This window comes from Chlorocebus sabaeus, chromosome 13, assembly GCF_047675955.1.
Source record: "Chlorocebus sabaeus isolate Y175 chromosome 13, mChlSab1.0.hap1, whole genome shotgun sequence".
Taxonomy (NCBI): domain Eukaryota; kingdom Metazoa; phylum Chordata; class Mammalia; order Primates; family Cercopithecidae; genus Chlorocebus; species Chlorocebus sabaeus.
The window spans coordinates 19,225,442-19,245,460 of NC_132916.1; the positions used below are offsets into that span (position 1 = coordinate 19,225,442).

A 20,019-nucleotide genomic window follows, 5' to 3' on the forward strand; every position below is an offset into this window, starting at 1 on the left:
TGTTGCAGCTCAAGTCCAAAGGGAGTCTGGAGGCAGAATTCCCTATTCCTTGGGAACTCTTAGTCTTTTCTCTTCAGGCCTTCAACAGCTTGGATGAGGCCCACCCACATTACAGAGGACCGTCTACTTTAGTTTCAGTCTATTGATTTAAATGTTAATCTCATCTAAAAACAAACAAACAAACAAAACCAATAAAACTTCCCAGCAATACATAAAATGAACTATCACATCTTGTGTTTCCAAAAGAGTGTGGTCTTAAGGTTGATACCAGACCATTACACAAGGTTACAAAAATCTTCATGCAAATATCCCTGCCAGGATTGGAGAAGGAATAAACTGTCTCCAGGTCAAAATGATGTGAAATGAAACTGTATCACCTGCATCTTGAATAAATCTATCTTTATAAGTTTGAATAAATCCGAATATTTTAATTTCACTGTTAGGTAAATGTCAGTCTGCCCATTTGCCTTCATGAATAGATCAATGCACAGGCATTGATCTCTATTCAAATGGCATGGTTTAAAATCGTGAACCAGACATTAAATAGTTGGTAATTACTATCAGAAAGAAACACTTAACAGCCAATATGGTCAAAACCATAATCATTTTTTGGCAATTATTCTCTAAAATTCTAACTGTCAATTCTAAATAAATCCACGTGATAAGTCAACTCATTCTATTACTTGGAGGTATATTTTGTGGGTAGATATTTCTGGTGGGTCCAGGAGGATATAGCTTAGGCCAACACTGGAAGATTTCCAGAACTACAGAATTCTTTTATTTCTCTATTTATTTTTTAGAGACAGCATCTCACTCTATCACCCAGGCTGGAGTGAAGTGGTACAAATCATAACTCACTGCAGCCTTGAACTCCTGTGCTCAAGGTATCCTCCTGCCCCAACCTCCTGAGTAGCTGGTAGTACAGGCACACGCCACCATGCCTGCTGTTTGTTTGTTCGTTTAATTTTTTTATAGAGATGGGGTCTCACTATGTTGCTCAGGCTGGTCTCAAACTCCTGGCTTCAAGAGAGCCTCCTGCCCTGGCCTCCCAAACTGCTAGGATTAAAAGCATGAGCCACAAGGACCAGCCTTGAGTTCTTGATTTTTAAGAAGTGGACTTTCTGGAACAGAAGAATGATTTTAATTTTCAAAAGCATGACTTTGCATATCAATAGCAAAGCCTTGAGGAGTCACAGCACAAGAATCCTTGCTTTTAATCCTAGAGTGGAGAACGATCCATATGGAGACCCATTTTCCCACCTGAAAGGGAATGTGTGCCACCAACACAGGGGGAAAGGGGAGGCAGGACCAGTGCTGAGATGCTGGCTGCCCTCTTGGGACGTGGATGTATGGTGGGCATAAACACTCCAGCTGGTTCCTGGCTTCCTAGTATGCAGGCCACTGAGACGGGAGCCTCTCAGAGAACGTCTGTAGGCAGTACAGCTCCTGGGAGTAGAATAAATGACAAAGACTAAGAGAAGTGCCGAGGGGGCCAGAGGGCAGCTCCGCAGGCCTCCAAGTCCAGGTGACACTTTTTAACTTCCTACCTGACTTGACCTCCTTTTTGGCCGCCTTTGACACACAAATCACTTACTGCTGGGGAATCCTCCTTACTCTCACGCCCCCACTCTCTTCCAAGCGTCTCTCCTTTTTCCCACTTCTCTGGCCCTCCGCTCAGTCACTACTGCAGCTCACTTCCTTCACCCACTCACAACTTGGTATTTGCTGTGTTCTGTCCTTGACGCTCTCTCCTCATGAGAGTGGAACATTCTCCCTGGGTTACTTCATGCCCTTCTGCGATCTCAGCCACTTCCAGTATCTAATGGCTCCCAAATCTGCATCTCTAACTAGAGATTGACATTTCCAGCCATCTAGTCACCATCATTTACATGTCCTGATGGCACGTCAAGGTCAGCTTCACCCCCTGACCACCACCACCATTGCCCCAGTAACCTCAGCAAAACCTCCTTTCCCTCGTCCCTCCCTGGTCTACTAGAGCACCCTGTGTAATTGTTTGTTCACTGTGTCTGTCCCTCTAGGTCCTTCTCTGAGACCATATATTTACTCTAGCCATGCTTGCCTTCTTCCTTTTTAAAGTTTTTATTTATTACCAATTATTATTTACCTGACTCAACTGTAAGCTCCACAGTTAGAAACAGGGAAACATTGATTTCTACTTTGTAACTCCATTTGTTGCCTGGCACATAATTTTTTAAAATTTTTATTTCAATCCTACAGAAAAGTTGCAAGAATAATCCAATGAACTCAAGTATGTTTGACTTTGATTAACCAATTGTGAGAACAGTGGGCTACATTTGATTTATTCCTTTCTCTGTGTGTATATTACAGTATGATTGCTGAATCATTTGTGAGCGATTTGCAGACACTATGGCCCTTTACCCCTAAACACTTCCGCTTGTATTTTCTAAGAACAAGGACATTCCTCTTCATACAATTGTCAAATTCAAGAAATTTAACAATGACACTGTATTATTCACCAATTATCTCAATAATGTTCCTTAGAGAAACAATAAATGCATTACATGTGCCAAGTTTCTTTAGTCTATTGAATCTGGAACAGTTTTGCAGCCTTTTTTTTGTCTTCTGGCATGAGGTTCCATCTGCAATGCACTGAGAACAACACAACACCTCTTATCCAATTGCCAAAAATGCCCCAAATGATTAACTTGAATCTAATCATGAAGAAACATTAGATATACCCAAATCGAGGAACATTCTACAAACTGCACTCTTTCTAAACACATCGCCGGGCGCAGTGGCTCACCCTTGTAATCCCAGCACTTTGGGAGACTGGGGCAGGTGGATCACCTGAGGTCGGGAGTTCAAGACCAGCCTGGACGACATGGTGAAACCCCATTTCTAGTAACAACACAAAAATTTGCTGGGTGTGGTGGTGCACACCTGTAACCCCAGCTACTTGGGAGGCTGAGGCAGGAGAATCACTTGAATGTGGAAGGCGGAGGTTGCAGTGAGCTGAGATTGCACCACTGCACAGCAGCAGCTTGGGAAACAAGAGCAAGCCTCCCTCTCAAAAAAAACAAAAATAAAAATAAAATAAACACATCAAGCTCATTCCCACCCAAGGGCCTGGCACCACTCTTGCTGTTTCTAAGAATATTCCAATTCAGCATGTTATCTCCTTAGAGGGCCAACCCTCCCCACCCTACCCAGACTAGACCTCACCCTTCACCTCATTCCATCTCCATTCTGTTATTCTGCTTTATTTTCTTTTCAAAAGACTTAACACTCTCTAAAATTACCTTGTTTATCTATTTGTTTACTTTTTTCTTTTTTTTTTTAAACGGAGTCTGGTTCTGTCTCCCAGGCTGGAGTGCAGTGGCGCGATCTCGGCTCACTGCAAGCTCCGCCTCCCGGGTTCACTCCGTTCTCCTGCCTCAGCCTCCCGAGTAGCTGGGACTGTATAGGCGCCGCCACCACGCCCCGCTAATTTTTTTTGTATGTTTAGTAGAGACGGGGTTTCACTGTGTTAGCCAGGATGGTCTCGATCCTGACCTTGTGATCCGCCTGCCTCGGCCTCCCAAAGTGCTGGGATTACAAGCATGAGCCTCCGCGCCCGGCCTATTTGTTTACTTTTTAAAAATCTATTTCTCCCACTAGGATATAACTTTTTTTTTTTTTTTTTTTTTTTTTTTTTTGAGATGGAGTCTTGCCCTGTCGCTAGGCCAGAGTGCAGCGGCCGGATCTCAGCTCACTGCAACCTCCGCCTCCCGGCTTCGAGCGATTCTCCTGCCTCAGCTTTCTGAGTAGCTGGGACTACAGGCGCGCACCACCACGTCCAGCTAATTTTTTGTATTTTTAGTAGAGACGGAGTTTCACCATGTTGGCCAGGATGGTCTCCATCTCCTGACCTCATGATCCTCCCACCTCATGATTCTCCTACCTTGGCCTCCCAAAGTGCTGGGATGACAGGCATGAGCCACCGCACCCGGCTGCGGATATAACTTTTGTGAGAGGGGTACCGTATCTAAAAGAGCATCCGCTTGAAAATGGGCACTTATTTTATTGTTGGTCAGGGAAAAAGTTCTTTATCTTCAGTGCCTAATAGAGTGCCTAAGACTCAATAAGTGTTTGTCAGATGGGTGACTAATATAATGTATGATTCACTAAGCAGAATATTTATGGTTTCCATTTCCTCCTGAGTTTTCATTTTTGCTTGCTCCAAACATTTATAAGATTTCAACAAGAGTTCCTTTTCAGTGTTCAACTATCCATTTCTTTTAGTCTGAAGTAGAAAAGACTTAGGGAAATGTGACAATTATAGTCATGTCTTAAAATTGTTCCTTCTTGCACAGACATTGCGGTTAGACTACGATGGCCTTAATATGCTGAAAAATGCATTTTTATATGACACTAATAAGGAAGATTCCAGAGGAAAAGCATAAGGGAAATTCAGTCAATGAAAAGGAAGTCATTTCAGTTACTCAGAAATATAATTCAGATATTTATTTTTATGAGACTGACCCACTCCTTATGGCACTAATGAGGGAACTCAGATATTTATTGGTTGATTATTTACTAATTATTATTGCCATTATTATTTTTAGAGTCAAAGTCTTACTCTGCACACAGCCTGGAGTGCAGTGGCACGATCACGGCTCACTGCAATCTCAAAACTCTTGGGCTCAAGCGATCCTCCAGCCTCAATATCCTGAGTTGCTGGGATTACAGGTATGGGCCACCATGCCTGGTTTAGACAGTTATTTTTATAAGCAATATCTGAACATGCAGATATATAAGCTATCAGCAATAGCTGTGCTGGTATCAATAAGAGAAAGAATGAGGTGCTACTGGTCTGCCTCAGCAATGCCTTTGAACTTCTCTGCCTTAGATCAAAGCCACCAAAGCACCAATTTCAAAGGAAAGAAAGTTGGAAGCAAAACAAAGAAATAAAGAAACCTTGGGTAAAAGAGCATAGCATAAATAATTCCTGGCTCAGCAAATGTTACTCCCTTTTTCAATAAAAAAAAAAAAATCAAGTTGTCCTTGAACATGGAAAAAACTCTTTATAATTATTAGTCAACTTAATTCAAGTACAAACCAAGGAGTATTCACTATTGTTTGAAATACACTACACATTATATTTGGTAACAGTAAGTAAATACACAAGCAGTCTCTTTAAAATATGCAAAGAAAAAGTGACTCTGGCATTCAAAAAGCTCTCTCCTACCTGTTCTTTGAAGATTTTAACTCATCTCTAAAGCCAGGTGGTCAAAGAGTAGATAATACCAAGAGAAACTAAATGTTAAAGTTAAAATGAAGTTGGATATGTGTAAACAGATTAACTGGTTATCGTTTATTTTTTGAGACTTTTTTATTCTGAAATAATTCTAGAATTCCAAAAAAGTTACAAAACAAAACAGAGTTTCTGTATGCCCTCTAACCAACCTCCCCTAATAGTAACGACTTATACAACTGAGGTAAATCTATTAAAACCAAGAAATTGACATTGTTACAATACTATTAACTAAGGAATAGACCTTATTCCAATATAATCAGTTTGTTTTTTCACTAACGTCCTTTTTTCTAGTCCAGAATCCATTTAGTTTTCATTTTTCCTTAGTCTCCCCAAATCCTTACCTTGACAGTTTTGAAGAGTCCTGGTCAACATATTGTAGAATGTCCTTCAAGGTGGGTTTGTCTAATGTTTGCTCATAATTAGATAGTCATTATTTTTAATAGGATAAAGCCTTTTTATTTAAAACAAGGGGAAACATTGCTCGTCTAATTCACTTCCCACCAATGGAGTACAATTTCTAAGCTTTTGTCTGGTTGATTATTTCATAGACGAAAGGCATTTATTCTCTTGGGTAATTGGGGAAAAACAATCCTGTTAATTTTTATAGCCGTATCCTAAATAGTTTACATATTTCTGTTCTTCACCGTGACTTACCCAAATTTACATTTCAGCACTTTTAGCAGCTCTCTTACCAAATCTTTGTCTGGTCGGTCTATCAAATACCAAGAGAGATGTTTAAAAGATTCTCTTTAGTTGTGGATTTGTCTATTTGTCCTTACAGATTTTTGCTTCTGTCAATTTTCATTTTTGTATTTTGATGCTGTGTTCTTAGGAACATATACATTTAGAATTATTACAACTACCTGATGAATGAAATTTTTATCATTATTTAGTGACTCTCTTTACCACTACTGATGCTTTTCTTGCGTTAACGTATTTTGCATAATATTAATATAGTCGATCAATTTTATTTTGGTTGTTATGTGACTGATATACATTTTTATACACTTTTGCTTTCAACCTTCCCATATCTTTTTGTTTAAATGTATCTTTCATAAATAGCATATATTTAGATTTTTTAATGCAATATGACTATTTCTTAGTTAACTAAGCATTTTGTCCATATGTATTTATCGTCATTACTGATACATTTCTATTTCTTTCAACTATCATTTGTGTTTTCTTTTTTCCCTATTCCTTCGGTTTCTTTTTCTCTGTATTCTCTTTTTGGGGGTGGTGGGGTGGAGGTTGGTTTTCATTATATCTAGAGAAGACTTCTGATTTATGTTCATATGAAGAATGTGATTAGAGACAGATCTCTTCTTAAATTTGATTTTGAGAAAAAGGAGGAAAACAAAAAAAACCAGAGCAAACCAGAAGAGGGAGGAAATGGTTCTTTAAAAAGTGGAAATAGATACTACCTCATACCCATTAGAAAGGCTACAATAAAAGAAAAAAAAAAAACAGAAAATAACAAGTGTGGGTGAGGATGTGGAGAAATGAAAACCTTTGTGCATTGCTGGTGAGAATGTAAGATGTGTGCAGCCACGACGGAAACACTATGGCAGTTCCTCAAAAAACTAATAATAGAATGACCATAGGATCTAACAATTTCACTTCTGGGTATATATCCCTCAAAATTGAAAGCAGGGTCTCAAAGAGATATTGGTTCACTCATTTTCGTAGCAGCATTATTTACAACAACCAAAAGATAGAAACAACGCAAGTGTGCCGAGACAGACGAATGGATAAACAGAACATGGCATGTGCATACAACGGAATATATTTCAGGTTTAAAAAGGAAGGAAATGCTGACATATGCTATAACATGAAGAAACATTGAGGACATTATGCTAAGTGAAATAAGTCATCATTGAAGGACAAATACAGTCTGATTACACTTATACAGACAGAGTGCCTAGCATAGTCAAATAGTCTGATTCCACTCATACAGAATGCCTAAATAGTCAAATACAGTCTGATTCCACTTGTAAAGAGTGCCTAGAATAGTCAAATACAGTGTGATTCCACTTTTACAGCACACCTAGAATAAACACAGTCTGATTCCACTTATACAGCATGCCTAGAATAGTCAAATTCATAGAGAAAGAAAGTAGAATGGTGGTTGTTAGGAGCGGTGGGGAGGAGGAAATGAGAAGTTATTGCTTAATGAGTACAGAGTTTCATTTTTGCGAGATGAACAAAGTTTTGAAGATGGCTTGTGGCAGCGGTTGCACAACAATGTAAATGTACTTAATGCCACTAAACTGTACATTTATAAGTTAAGAAGGCAAATTTTATGTTATATGTATTTTATATGAGGTTTTTTAAAGTGGAAATGCTGGGAAGAAAAAGGAAAACAGACTTTAATTCCTTTATAATTAGCTATGACCAGCTCTTAGTCCTTTGCTTTGAGGAACTATAGCGCTGATAGAGTGTGTTGCTATTTACATTTGCTTCTCATAACAATTCTGTTGACAGTTATTCTAATTAACCCTTGTTTTACAGAAAGGAAAGAGATGCTCAAATTCCCAACAATGGTATCTACTGGAGTTCTAACTTTGAAAGTTTTCCAGGTATGTGAAAACACTGACAGCAAGAGAGCCTGCAGAGGATTTGGAATCCAAGCACCTTCCACAAAACTATTGCTACAGCTTTTTGCTGACTGGTGATCCTATTTTATAATTTGGTCACTTTTTTTTTTTTTTTTTTGAAATGGTGTCTCGCTCTGTCACCCAGGCTGAAGTTCAGTGGCAAGATCTCGGCTCACTGCAACCTCCGCCTCAGGCAATTCTCCTGCCTCAGCCTCTCCAGTAACTGGGATTACAGGCACCCACCATCACGCCTGGCTAATTTTTGTATTTTTAGTAGAGACGGGGTTTCACCATGTTGGCCAGGCTGGTCTCAAACTCCTGACCTCAAGTGATCCTCCCGCCTCAGCCTCCCAAAGTGTTGGGATTACAGGCATGAGCCACCACACCCAGCACATTTTTCATTGGGTAGTGTTATTTCAAACGCATGACAAAGTTGTGCAGTCTTAACTGAAAGCTGTTTCTAAACTTCCCCCAAAGCATATCTCTTTCCTTCGTGTTTGGGCTGCTCCACTTCAATTCTCATAATATTGCTGTTAGTATTTGTCACATTTTCCATCCCAGTAAGGCTCTGCTGGTGATCGCATTATAGGTAAATCCAACTTGAGAAGAGTTCAGCATTAAATCTTAGTGTCAATAAAAGAGTAATATTTTATGTGTCTGTTTCTCTTGATTGTAAACTCTTTTTTTATTTTTATTTTTTTATTTTTGAGACAGAGTCTTGTTCCGTTGCCCAGGCTGGAGTGCAGTGGTGCGATCAAGGCTCACAGCAGCCTCAACTTCCTGGGCTCAAGTGATCCTCCCAACTCAGCCTCCCAGGTAGCTAGGACTACAGGTCATGCCTGGGTACTTTTTGTGTTTTTTGTAGACATGGGGTTTTGCCGTGTTGCCCAGGCTGGTCTTGAACTCTTGGGCTTAAGCAATACACCCACCTCTGCTTCCCACAGTGGATTGTAAACTGTTGATTCTTCATTATGAGCAGGGTCAGTCTCCAATTCATTTTTGTATCCTCTGTCCCTCCTATAGATTCTCAAAACACTGATTATTGAGATGTGGCTGAAGTATTGATGGAAGCATTGGTGATGATGGTAGGAGTAGGTGCAGTAGTGTGTTGGCACCAAAGCAAATTCCAAAAGTTACAAGGAATAACAATAGCTAATATTGATATACACTTATTCTGTGAGACATTCTCTTGGGTGCCTTACATTTATTAACTGTGAAATCCTCAAACTACATTATGTGATAAGTTTTATGATTCCATGTTTTAGATGAAAAAACTAAAATGCTGATGCATTAATTGTTTTGAGCAAGGTGTCACAGATTAGTGATATAATCAGGATTGTTTGAATCTAGTTTTGAGTCTAAAGCTAGTATCTCAGTCTCTACAATATTTTACTCTTCCAGAAAGTTGCAGGCTATCAGGGCTTTGTAATTTAATGTTTTTCAGTCCAGCATGGTAGAAAAAGTACAAAACTTTTGAAAGAAAGATACAAGACCCTGCTCCATCATTTCTAATGGAGTAAGCTATTTCCTTACCTTATATAGTGAGAAATTTCTGCCCTGCCTATCTAAATCATAAGATTATCTCAGATGAAGTATTTTGCAAACTGAATATTTAATTGTAATAAATGCTGCCTTGTCTGCAGCTACTTTTGTTTTCAATAAAATTTAGCTATTTTAAGCCAGTTAAAATCTCATGCTTAAAGGACATTTTCCTTTTGTAGGTAGTGACTTGTGCTACAAATTTCTATCTGAATCAATGTTATTACTCAACTAATATGATTACTTATTTATTGCTAAAGGGGAAAAATCTGGCAGAGCCCACCAGTTAGGGACATCACCAATAATGGGACAAGCTGATATATGCCCCTCCTGGTGTGATACACTGAGACATAACATCTCTTGTGTTGTTCCTACCAAAAATTGAATCATGAAGAACAATCAGAGAAACTTATTCTATAAAACAAATGACCTGGACTCTGCAAAAATATCAGTATCATCGAAGACAAAAACAAACAAAACAAAAAACAAAACAAAAAAAAAGGTGAAGAATTGTTCCAGGTTTGAAGAGACTGGAGACATAACTAAATACAATGTGTGATCCTAAAATGGAAAAAAAAAATGGCAATAAATGGTATAATTGGGACAACTGGCAAAGTTTTAGTAGATCGTGTACATTAGATAATATTATTGTCACAATGCTAAATATCCTGATTTTGATCATTATATGTTCATTAGAGAATACCCTTATTCATAGGAGATAACCCACCAGAGTATTTACAGATGAAAGGTCACAGGGCACCAGGCATGGTAGTGCACCTCTGTAATCCCAGCACTTTGGGAGGCTGAGGCAGGTGGATCGCTTGAGCTCAGGAGTTTGAGACTAGCCTGAGCAACACGATAAAACTCCGCCTCTGCAAAGAATCCAAAAATTATCCAGGCGTGGTGGCATGCCTGTAGTCCCAGCTAGTTTGAGCCCGGGGGCGGGTCAAGGTGGTGGCAAGCCGAGATCGTGCCACTGCACTCCAGCCTGGGTGACACAGTGAGACCCTGTCTGAAAAAAAAGAAGAAAGAAAGAAAAGGAGGGAGGGAGAGAAAGAGAGGGAAAAAAGGAGAGAGAAAGAAAGAGTCATGATGGCTGTAATTTACTCTCTATGGGCTCACCAAAAAATATATATATAAATAATATAAAAATATCACATACTTATGTATGGTTAAGACACCACATTGGGACAAAAATTAATAAAGTCAAATATGAAAATGTCAGATGCAAGAAAAAACATCTAGTAACTGGCCTCTGAGTTAGAAAGAGAAAATAGTTTTATTTGCACATAGTGGTACTTATTTTCCACAAATATGCCAGGAATCAGAGAGATCTAAATACAGGTCAGATGTAAGGCAACAATCAAAACTGCCGAATATTAGAAGAATTCCGATAGCACCTTGGAGAATCCAACTCATGTTTTGAATCCAGTACATCCCCCAGCGATATCTATGGTTAGTACACAGCGCCGTAGGAAAAGTCCAAAACTTTGGAAAGAAAGAAAGAAAGATGCTCAATCATTTGCTAATTGGGTGAGCTACTTGCCGTTAGCAGTTGAGCTGAACACAATTTCTCCATTTCGGGCATCTACTCCCAATACACACGATAACCTGGTGGGCCCCGATGCCAGGGCCAAAGGGGAATACTTAACCCAGGCTGAGCCAGCCAGATCTTGTGCGCCCAAGTGTGCATGTGCCCGTGTTCTTGTGTGTGCGCGCCCGTGTTTGCTCTCGTGTGTGCGTGTTCGCGTGTGTGCACGAGCGTCTGTGCGTGCATGTTCGTGTGTGTGTGCGCGCGCGTTGGTACATCTAATACCTGAAAGTCCCCAGAGCCTAAATAACTCCTGGGAGTAAATTAATAGCTGCATCCAGCAGCAACTGAATTATCAACGTTTCTGGATTAGTTCGCAACGAAAGGGCCAGCGACTCTACTCCGGGCTGGTCCTCCTCCTACCACATCAGATTTTCCAGAAATTGCTCCGAAGCAAACTTCAGTAGCTAAGCCAGAAAAGTTAAATGAAGGAATTCTTTGCTCCCAGAGGTGGCGGGGAGGAACTGCCCGGCCACACTGTCTTTCGAATTTCACATTTTTAAATGGTCAGAGAAGCAGCGTGGCACAACCTAAAATTCAGACTCACTCCGCAAACTCCAGTCCTGCCCATCCCCTCCTGGAATCAGCGCCCTGGCAGTCCCAGGCCACCGCCCACGCGCGCACAGAGCTGCTCTGATTCTGCCCACGCCTCCGGGAGGAAAAGGGTGCAAATCAGGGGGCGCCTCAGCCCCTCAGGGGTCGTCTATCCCCGGGGCCACCCTCGCGCGCGGCCGGCAGCTGGGACCGTACCTCCGGCGCGGGCGAAGCAGCACCCAACGCGGTATGGCTAGTGCAGTCCAGGCTCCCAGAGCCAGAGGAGCGGCCGCAGCTCATGGCGACCCGAGCCCGAGGGCGCGCTCGGACCCGGAACCGGCCCTGAGGTAGGCGGCGGCGCGTGGAGCCGGCGGGTGGCCCGGGCGTCTCCTCGGGCAACGAGTAAACACCGCGGGGACGCGGCGGCGCCCGGCTGCGCGCGAGTCGGGTGGCCAGGCCGCTGGAGTCCGGGATGGACCCCGAACCCCTGAGCGTGGCCTCCGTGGCGAGGGCCTGCAGCTGAGCGGCCTGCAGCAGGGCGACCTGGGGGAGTCGGCGGGGGTAAGGGTCGGTCCTCCCGGTGGGACTCTGCGGTGAATGCAATTCCAGGCCTCATCCTTATGTCAGCGATAAATGCAACCAGTGGTCAGTGTGAACGGTGCTGCCGCGAGTGAGGCATAGGAGCCTTCACAAAGGTGAACGGAGCATTTATTTAGCACCCACTCTGTGCAAAGGTGTCTGCGAGCTTGCAACCTTTGCAGGTCCGGGTCCTGCGCTTGATTAATACTCTGCTGTCCCAGTCTTGACGTTTTTAGGAAGTTTTGAGCAAGGTGTCCTGCATTTTCATTCTGTACCGGGCTCCACAAATTATGTAGCCTGCCCTGGTATGCGTTCTTTCATTTCACCTTCTCAACAACCCTGCCTGGAAATACGGATACTAGTAATAACAGTATTAGTAACAGCCACGGCTTCTCATTATGAAATACTTGTGCTCTTCCATGCGCTGTTCTACGTGCTTCCCGCGTATGATCGATCTCCTTAAATGAAACAAGATTATGAAGTGGATATTAGAATAATTCATCTTCAAGACAAGGAAACACTCACAGGAAATAAAATAAAATTTCCAAGATGTACAGGGTAAGTGGTAGAGTGAAGATCAGGCTCCAGACCACAACACTAAAGCAAAGAGAAGATGAGTAACCTGTTTAAGGTCCCACAATTTGTAGCAGAATCGGAAAATGAAATCTTCATTCACTTCACTTTAAAGCCTTTGGTGGGCCGGGGGCGGTGACTCACTCCTGTAATCCCCACACTTTTGGGAGGCCGAGACGGGTGGATCACCTGAGGTCAGGAGTTTGAGACCAGCCTGGTCAAGATGGTGAAACCCCGTCTCTACTAAAAATACAAAAATTAGCTGGGCGTTGTGGCACACGCCTGTAATCCCAGCTACTTGGGAGGCTGAGGCAGGAGAATCGCTTGAACCTGGGAGGTGGAGGTTGCAATGAGCTGAGATGGCACCACTGCACTCCAGCCTGGGCGACAGAGCAAGACACCATCTCAAAAAAAAAAAAAAAAAAAAAAAAAAAGAAGGCTAAGGCAGGAGGATAGCTTTGAGCCCAGGAGGTCAAGGCTGCAGTGAGCTATGATCATCACTGCACTCTAGCCTGGGCAACAGAGCAAGAGCATGTCCGTAATGGTAAAACAAAAAGACAAAATCAGAGCTATGGCAGCTTTTCTTGGATTCCATCAGTCATCCTACGTGCATTCATATCGACCCTGAAGATTTCTTCATCCGGACAATGGCTTTTGATCTTACAGTAACTTTGCCATATATCTAATCCAGAATCATCTCAAGGCTTTCACCTGATACACCTTTAAAGAAAAAGTTCTTAATGAAAGCTTAGGCTTTCAGAAATCTATTAATAGTACAATTTGGAGTAAACACATTTTTAAGATGTAGTTTTTCCTTGCAGTAAAACCACTACAAACTTGTCAAATTTTCTTTTCTTTTTTTATTTTTATTTTTTTCAGACAGAGTTTCACTCTTGTTGCCCAGGCTGGAGTTCAACGGTGCAATCTCGGCTCACCACAACCTCTGCCTCCCGGATTCAAGCTATTCTCCTGTCTCAGCCTCCTGAGTAGCTGCGATTACAGGCATGCGCCACCACGCCCAGTCAATTTTGTATTTTTAGTAGAGATGGGGTTTCTCCATGTTGGCCAAGCTGGTCTCGAACTCCTGACCTCGGGTGATCCGCCTGCCTTCACCTCTCAAAGTGCTGGGATTACAGGTGTTGAGCCACTGAGCCCGGCCAAACTTGTTAAATTTTCTATGTACCAACACTGCCAGAGGAAAGACAAAATTGATTAAAACTCAAGACACCTGGAAGAGAACCAGATGGAAATCCTTCTCCACTAACTCTAATCCAATTGTTTAAGAATCCCATGTCATAAAGCCTAATTCCGGTCACTTCGGTCAACCTCGTTGCTCTTATTCATGAGTACAGAAGATATAAATTTGCACAGTCTTTAAAAATCAGCATGAAACAGATTTTTCTCTGTATAAAACAATGTGATTTTGTGGTAACTGGAGGCGGAAAAAGTACTTGGCTCAGCCCTCGCCAGATGCCTTTGAGATTTCTGGAATATCAAGACATGAGCCAAGTGACTCTTCAAGCAGTATCTGATGATGTGATGACGTAAAAGAAGTTCAGCTGGGGGGACCCTGAGGTCTGGACCTTGGAGGAGATGATGATTTGGACTAGCTGGGACCATGGGGGTAGAACATTTCAGTCTGGGAGTTGGAGGGAGTGGTCTCTAGGTCTGATAATGTGATGATGTGGGAGTGGTCTCTAGGTCTGATAACAGTTTAAGCAAAGGAGAGAAGAAAAAATGTACAAACAAGCTCCAGTCCAGACCTCTCACAAAACCCAGTGTGTGGGCAGCGCACTGTGGCCCACAATACCTCAGTACAGACCTCTGTTTTGGAGTTTTCTTGTGGTGTCATGAGTTTAGAACTCTCGTTTCCTCCTTTTGCTTGTTTGCTTGTTTGTTTTACAGATGTACATGTTTCTCATAGGAACATTTGTAATATAACTTTTGGGACTTTTGACTTCCGTATAAATCACTAAAATCACTCCTATGACATTTTAATTGCCTAAAGGTTGTTTAAAAGAGTAGGCTTGATTTTAGTATTTTCCTAAACACTTGCTATGATCTAAATGTTGGTGGTCTCCACCCCAAATTCATTTGTTGGAACCTAATATCCCTTGTGATAGTGCTAAGAAGTGGGGCCTTTGGGGAATGATGAAGTCATGGGGGCACCACCCTCAAGATTGACATTAGCCCTTCTAAAAGTAGCTTGGATTTGTTAAAGGATCCAAAGTGACAGCTCGACAGGGGGAATAAGTTCTAGTGTTCCATACCACTGTTTGATGACTACTGTTTACTATAGTACATTATATAGTTTCAAATAGCTAGAAGGAGGATATTGAATGTTCCTAACACAAAGAAATAATAAATGTTTGAGATGATGGATCTGCTAATTATCCTGGTCACTACATATTATTTGTATCAAAACTTCACTATGAATCCCACAAACATACACAGTCATATGTCCATTTAAAAAACACATTAAAATTTTTAGCCGGGCACGGGGGCTCACACCTGTAATCCCAGCATTTTAGGAGGCCGAGGTGGGCGGATTGCGAGATCAGGAGATCGAGACCATCCTGGCTAACATGGTGAAACCTCCGTCTCTACTAAAAATACAAAAAATTAGCCGGGCTTGGTGGCGGGCGCCTGTCATCCCAGCTACTTGGAAGGCTGAGGCAGGAGAATGGCATGAAGCTGGGAGGTGGAGCTTGCAGTGAGCCGAGATTGTGCTATCGCACTCCAGCCTGGGCGACAGAGTGAGACTCCATCTCAAAAAAAAAAAAAAAAAAAAAATTTTTTTAATGAAGAAAAAATTTTCAAAAGCGAAATTCTTTCTTAAAAGGACATATCTATCTATATCTATATATAAAGTAACAGTTTTGAAACTTAGAAAAAGTGGCTTGAGTGAGCTCCCTTGCTTCCTCTTCCATGTGAGGGTATAGCAAGACAGGCTGGGCACAGTGGCTCAGACCTGTAATCTCAGCACTTTGGGAGGCCAAGGTGGCCAGATCACCTGAGGTCAGGAGTTCAAGACCAGCCTAGCCAATGAATGTGGTGAAACCGTCTAAAAAATTAGACGGTTGTGGTGGCGACTACCTGTAATCTCAGCTACTCAGGAGGCTGAGGCATGAGAATCATTTGAACCTGGGAGGCAGAGTCTGTGGTGAACTGAGATGGTGCCACTGCACTCTAGCTGGGCAACAGAGCAAGACTGCATCTCAGGGGGGGAAAAAAGAGGACACAGCAAGAAGGTGCCACCCACCCATAAGGAACTTACCAGGCTCCGAATCTGTTGGCTCCCTGATCTTGTGCTTTCCGGCCTCCAGAACTGTGAGAAATACATGTCTATTGTTTATAAATTATCCAGTCTAAGGTATTTTTGTTGTAGCAGCCTGAATGGACTAAGTCCTAGCTGAACAAAATGTTCTCAAAGCCTGCAAGCAGCTCCTTCGGTCATCTACAAGAAGATTACTTGGTGAAGTACAGACCACTGACACCTGCTATTGCAAGTGAGAAGCAGCACTTCAAGGTCTTTAAAGCCATCCTCAGTCCTTTCCTAGACTTGTTTCACTTGTTTGCTGATCCTTATTTGATTTATCTAATAAATGAACACTTTTCAGCAATGACTTTAATTCATCCTAAAACACATCCCGTGTCCCTTATTCATTCTATTGTGACATACAGCTGGTTGTCAAGCAATTTGTCGGTGTCATTTCCAAAGATTTTCATACATTTTCACTTCATTTATTTTAAGGTCCATTTTCTATCTTTTCCCCATACATATGACTGTTTCCAATGTATTTTTACACCTAAAATAAATGTGGTCTGTCTTATAACTTTACTATAGGCTAAGCTTAGAGAACCACTGAGAACTCACTTTATGAAAAATAAACAACTCAAAGACCTTTGGTTTCACTATTCAGGTAAATCACAATTGTTCTTTTAAAAAACATCTTACCAAAAATGTAAAGTGCATTTCAAGACATTTTAATTGGGTAAATATAAGGTTCTAAAAAACACCTACAGTAAATATATATTTTTTGGTCCTATATCATGTTTATTTGACTGTAAATTCAATACATTTTAATGCCATTTTAATTGGTATTTTCTTAACTAGTCAAAAAGATTTGTTGTATATAATACAATACCACCATTCATGGCCTTACTGAAGTGATCTTTCAGTTGTGAAATTGCAAGTTTAAAATAGTTTAATATTCTTGGAAAAATTTACAGGGATAAACTGGGCATTCAGTGTTAACATTTTTCTGTTCTAGGAGGAGAAAGCACTTTCTAGCAAAGGACCGCCAGAAGGACCGCATCACATGTCTTTTTATAGGAAAAGTGTCAACCAATCGGAAGGATTATGGAAAGTCTGGGGTGAAGCAAGAGCTGCATGAGCCTGCTTTGAATCCTCCGTCCTCTGAATCACCTGGCAGCTAATTATTCCTAAAGTCTTTTTCCCTTTGGGGGTTTCTCTAGAAGAGCTGGAGTCTACTACTACTAAGAACACAATTATTTTGGGGGATGAATAATATTTTTCTTCACTAAGACTCAAAGTTAGTGTTTCCTATCATCAAAATTTATTCCTAATTTCAACTTTTTTTTTTTTGAGATGGAGTTTCGCTGTTGCCCCGGCTGAAGCGCAGTGGCACAATTTTGGCTCATGGCAACCTCCGCTTCCTGGGTTCAAGTGATTATCCTGCCTCAGCCTCTCGCGTAGCTGGGATTACAGACATGCGCCACCACACCTGGCTAATTTTGTATTTTTAGTGGAGATGGGGTTTCTCCATGTTGGTCAGGCTGGTCTCGAACTTCCGACATCTGGTGATCCACCTGCCTCGGCCTCCCAAAATGCTGGGATTACAGGTGTGAGCCACCACACCCGGCCAAATTTCCACTTCTTAATGCTTATCTGGAATGAAAATTTACGTGTTTCATCTTTAAAAATGTCTTTCACACAGATGGGTACTGCTAACTACTGATTTCATTTCATAAGCATGTGATTTAAATTGAGCATATTAATCACTCAGAAGGCATCTATAAAATTACCTTAGATTTTTATGTTGATATTTATCTTTAAGCATGTCATTACGCTGCAGATTAAAAGCTTCCAGTTGAAGGTTAGATGGAAGCTCCTTAATTGCAGGTGAATATTAATATGTTTTTGAAATATGGGAGTTTCCTTTGCATGTGCATTGAGGGCTGAATATTTGTGTGAGAATGAAGACTTCACATTTTGTTTTAAATTTCATCAGCATAGAAAGCATAAAGGGCAGCTTGACAGCTTGTACTTATAACAACATTAGCAGTTATTGCATATAATACTGTCTTACCTTGTAATTATACCTTGAATTGATTAATAAATATTACTAACTCTACGGTAAAAGCTAATTTCCAAAACTGTTCAGTATTCAATAACACTGATTGAAGGCTATGTTTCTTATTTGGAAAAACTTTCAGTCTCACCCCTGAGTTTCAAAAAATTGATATAAAACATTGTCACCACTGATCCATCAAATTTCTGTGCGTCAGAGCAAGTCAGAATGTACAGTTTCTATTTCTGGCAAAAACTTGTAGAAGTGACAATGGTTAAGTCCACAAGAGCGATGAAGTTCAACATTTACACTACTGGTTTAATAATGCCTGACAAGTGGAAATATTTTCTGTGATGTGTTTGCTGATGAATAATATAATGAATAACCACAGGCTTTTCATAAATGTATCCAATTAAAAGCTTCGTAAATGTATCCAATTAAACCCTTTTCTGGTTAACACATATTTTTACCATCATCAGTTGTAACACATCTTATCAGATTCTACTTCAGATTGCACTGAATTCGTGTTTTCTGTTTCTCTTAAAATATTCTCACCTGTATTCTCTCCACACAGGCTTTTTTTGGTCCCTTCGGTCTTGGCACTCATATCTCAGATAACAACTGCTCAGTATTGTCAACATTTGTGAACTTGTCAAGAGCCAAAGAAAATCATTTGCCTTGTTTTTAAGGCAAAAATATGTTCATGTTGCTCCCAACATCCTCAACTCTGTGAACAACCAGTCTCACTGAATTGCAAGTTTATCTTCTCTAAGAGCACGTTTCTTTGGCTGCAGCAATTAAACATGATTTAATGAACTCAACATTGGTAAATGGCTCTCTTTGCCTGGCTAACAAATTAACCACTTAGAAACTGGCTTTGGTTGCAGCCTCATTTTGTCTTTTATTTTTGTGAGACCATTCTACTGTGGTCAGATATTCCATTTTAAATTTTCTAATTTTTCTAACTGTTACTTTTCTGTAAGTTAAGGATATTATAATGAGTGCTTAGTCTAGTCATGTCAATGTCTAAATATTCTTTTAGCACATCTATAGTGTCATCTTTATAGTAAACATAATGCTCTGGCATTTAATTCTACAAAAATAATCTACTATCCACTGTCTTAAAAGCATGACATCCAAAATCCACGTTTCCTGTATTAATGCGATGGGTAAGCTCTGGTAATTTTAAAATTAAAGTAAATGTCACCATAGTACAATACATATGGTACTTTACCAAACACTGTAGATTTATAACTGTATCCCTATTATTTGTGATTTGTGGATGAGCAGGGCAAAATGATAAGAGCACCACATGTAATCTGTTTTGCAACCCCTCAGTCCTGCTGTTTGAGTGTGAAAGTAACCAGAGACAAAACATAAACGAATGTGGCTATGTTCCTATAAAACTACCTATAGACCCCAAAATTTGAATTTTATGTCACTTATCTTCACATGTCACAAGATATTATTATTCTTTTTTTTTAAACTATCCAAAAATTTAAAACTGACTCTTAGCTTATGGGCCATATAAAAACAGGTAACAGGTTGGATTTGGTCTATGGGCCATAGTTTGCCAACTCCTGGTCTAGCTCAAAGTTTAGGATATGGGTACATTTTTCAATTGGAATCAACTTAAGCTAAATTATTTGGTAAATGATTGCATAGGTAGTATTCAGATACAGCAAAAGTCATACAGGTGATAGAGGAATGACTAACATTTGGAGAACACTGTACAGGGAAACACAGTGGAATTACCTGGCAGTGCTGAGTGAGCGCTTGAGGTTTATGGTCATGATTTTAAAATGAAACCAGTCAGCTCAATTGTATGATTTTTCTCCTATATGTTTCCATTGTTTGAGAAAATGGAACATAGTTACCTTCAACCAAGGTCAGGGTTATGCCAGGCAAGTAAGATAGAGAGAGGAACAAGGTAATTGATTGTATTTACAAGGGAGTCATTATAATGATGGATCCTAGAATTTAAGCTAGATAGTAAAGAAAATGAAGATAGAAAGA

The 20,019-nt window shown here is 40.7% G+C and overlaps 1 protein-coding gene and 2 long non-coding RNA genes across 3 annotated transcripts in view; 2 read left to right on the top strand and 1 right to left on the bottom strand.

Annotated features, from left to right (window-relative positions):
• The window catches only part of CCDC170 (coiled-coil domain containing 170), a 132,813-nt gene extending 120,957 nt beyond the window's left edge, over positions 1–11,856 (bottom strand). The window contains exon 1 of the mRNA XM_008007584.3: positions 11,753–11,856. Coding sequence (XP_008005775.1) covers positions 11,753–11,836 — 84 coding nt within the window. The 5' untranslated portion in view covers positions 11,837–11,856. The remainder of the gene's footprint in view (positions 1–11,752) is intronic.
• Positions 7,288–18,824, top strand: LOC140713146 (uncharacterized). The gene is made up of 2 exons (XR_012095011.1): positions 7,288–7,854; positions 16,963–18,824. It is a non-coding gene; the product is annotated as an uncharacterized lncRNA (long non-coding RNA).
• Positions 11,778–15,487, top strand: LOC140713145 (uncharacterized). Its single transcript, XR_012095010.1, has 2 exons — positions 11,778–11,883; positions 13,568–15,487. It is a non-coding gene; the product is annotated as an uncharacterized lncRNA (long non-coding RNA).
• Positions 18,825–20,019: the final 1,195 nt, after the last annotated feature.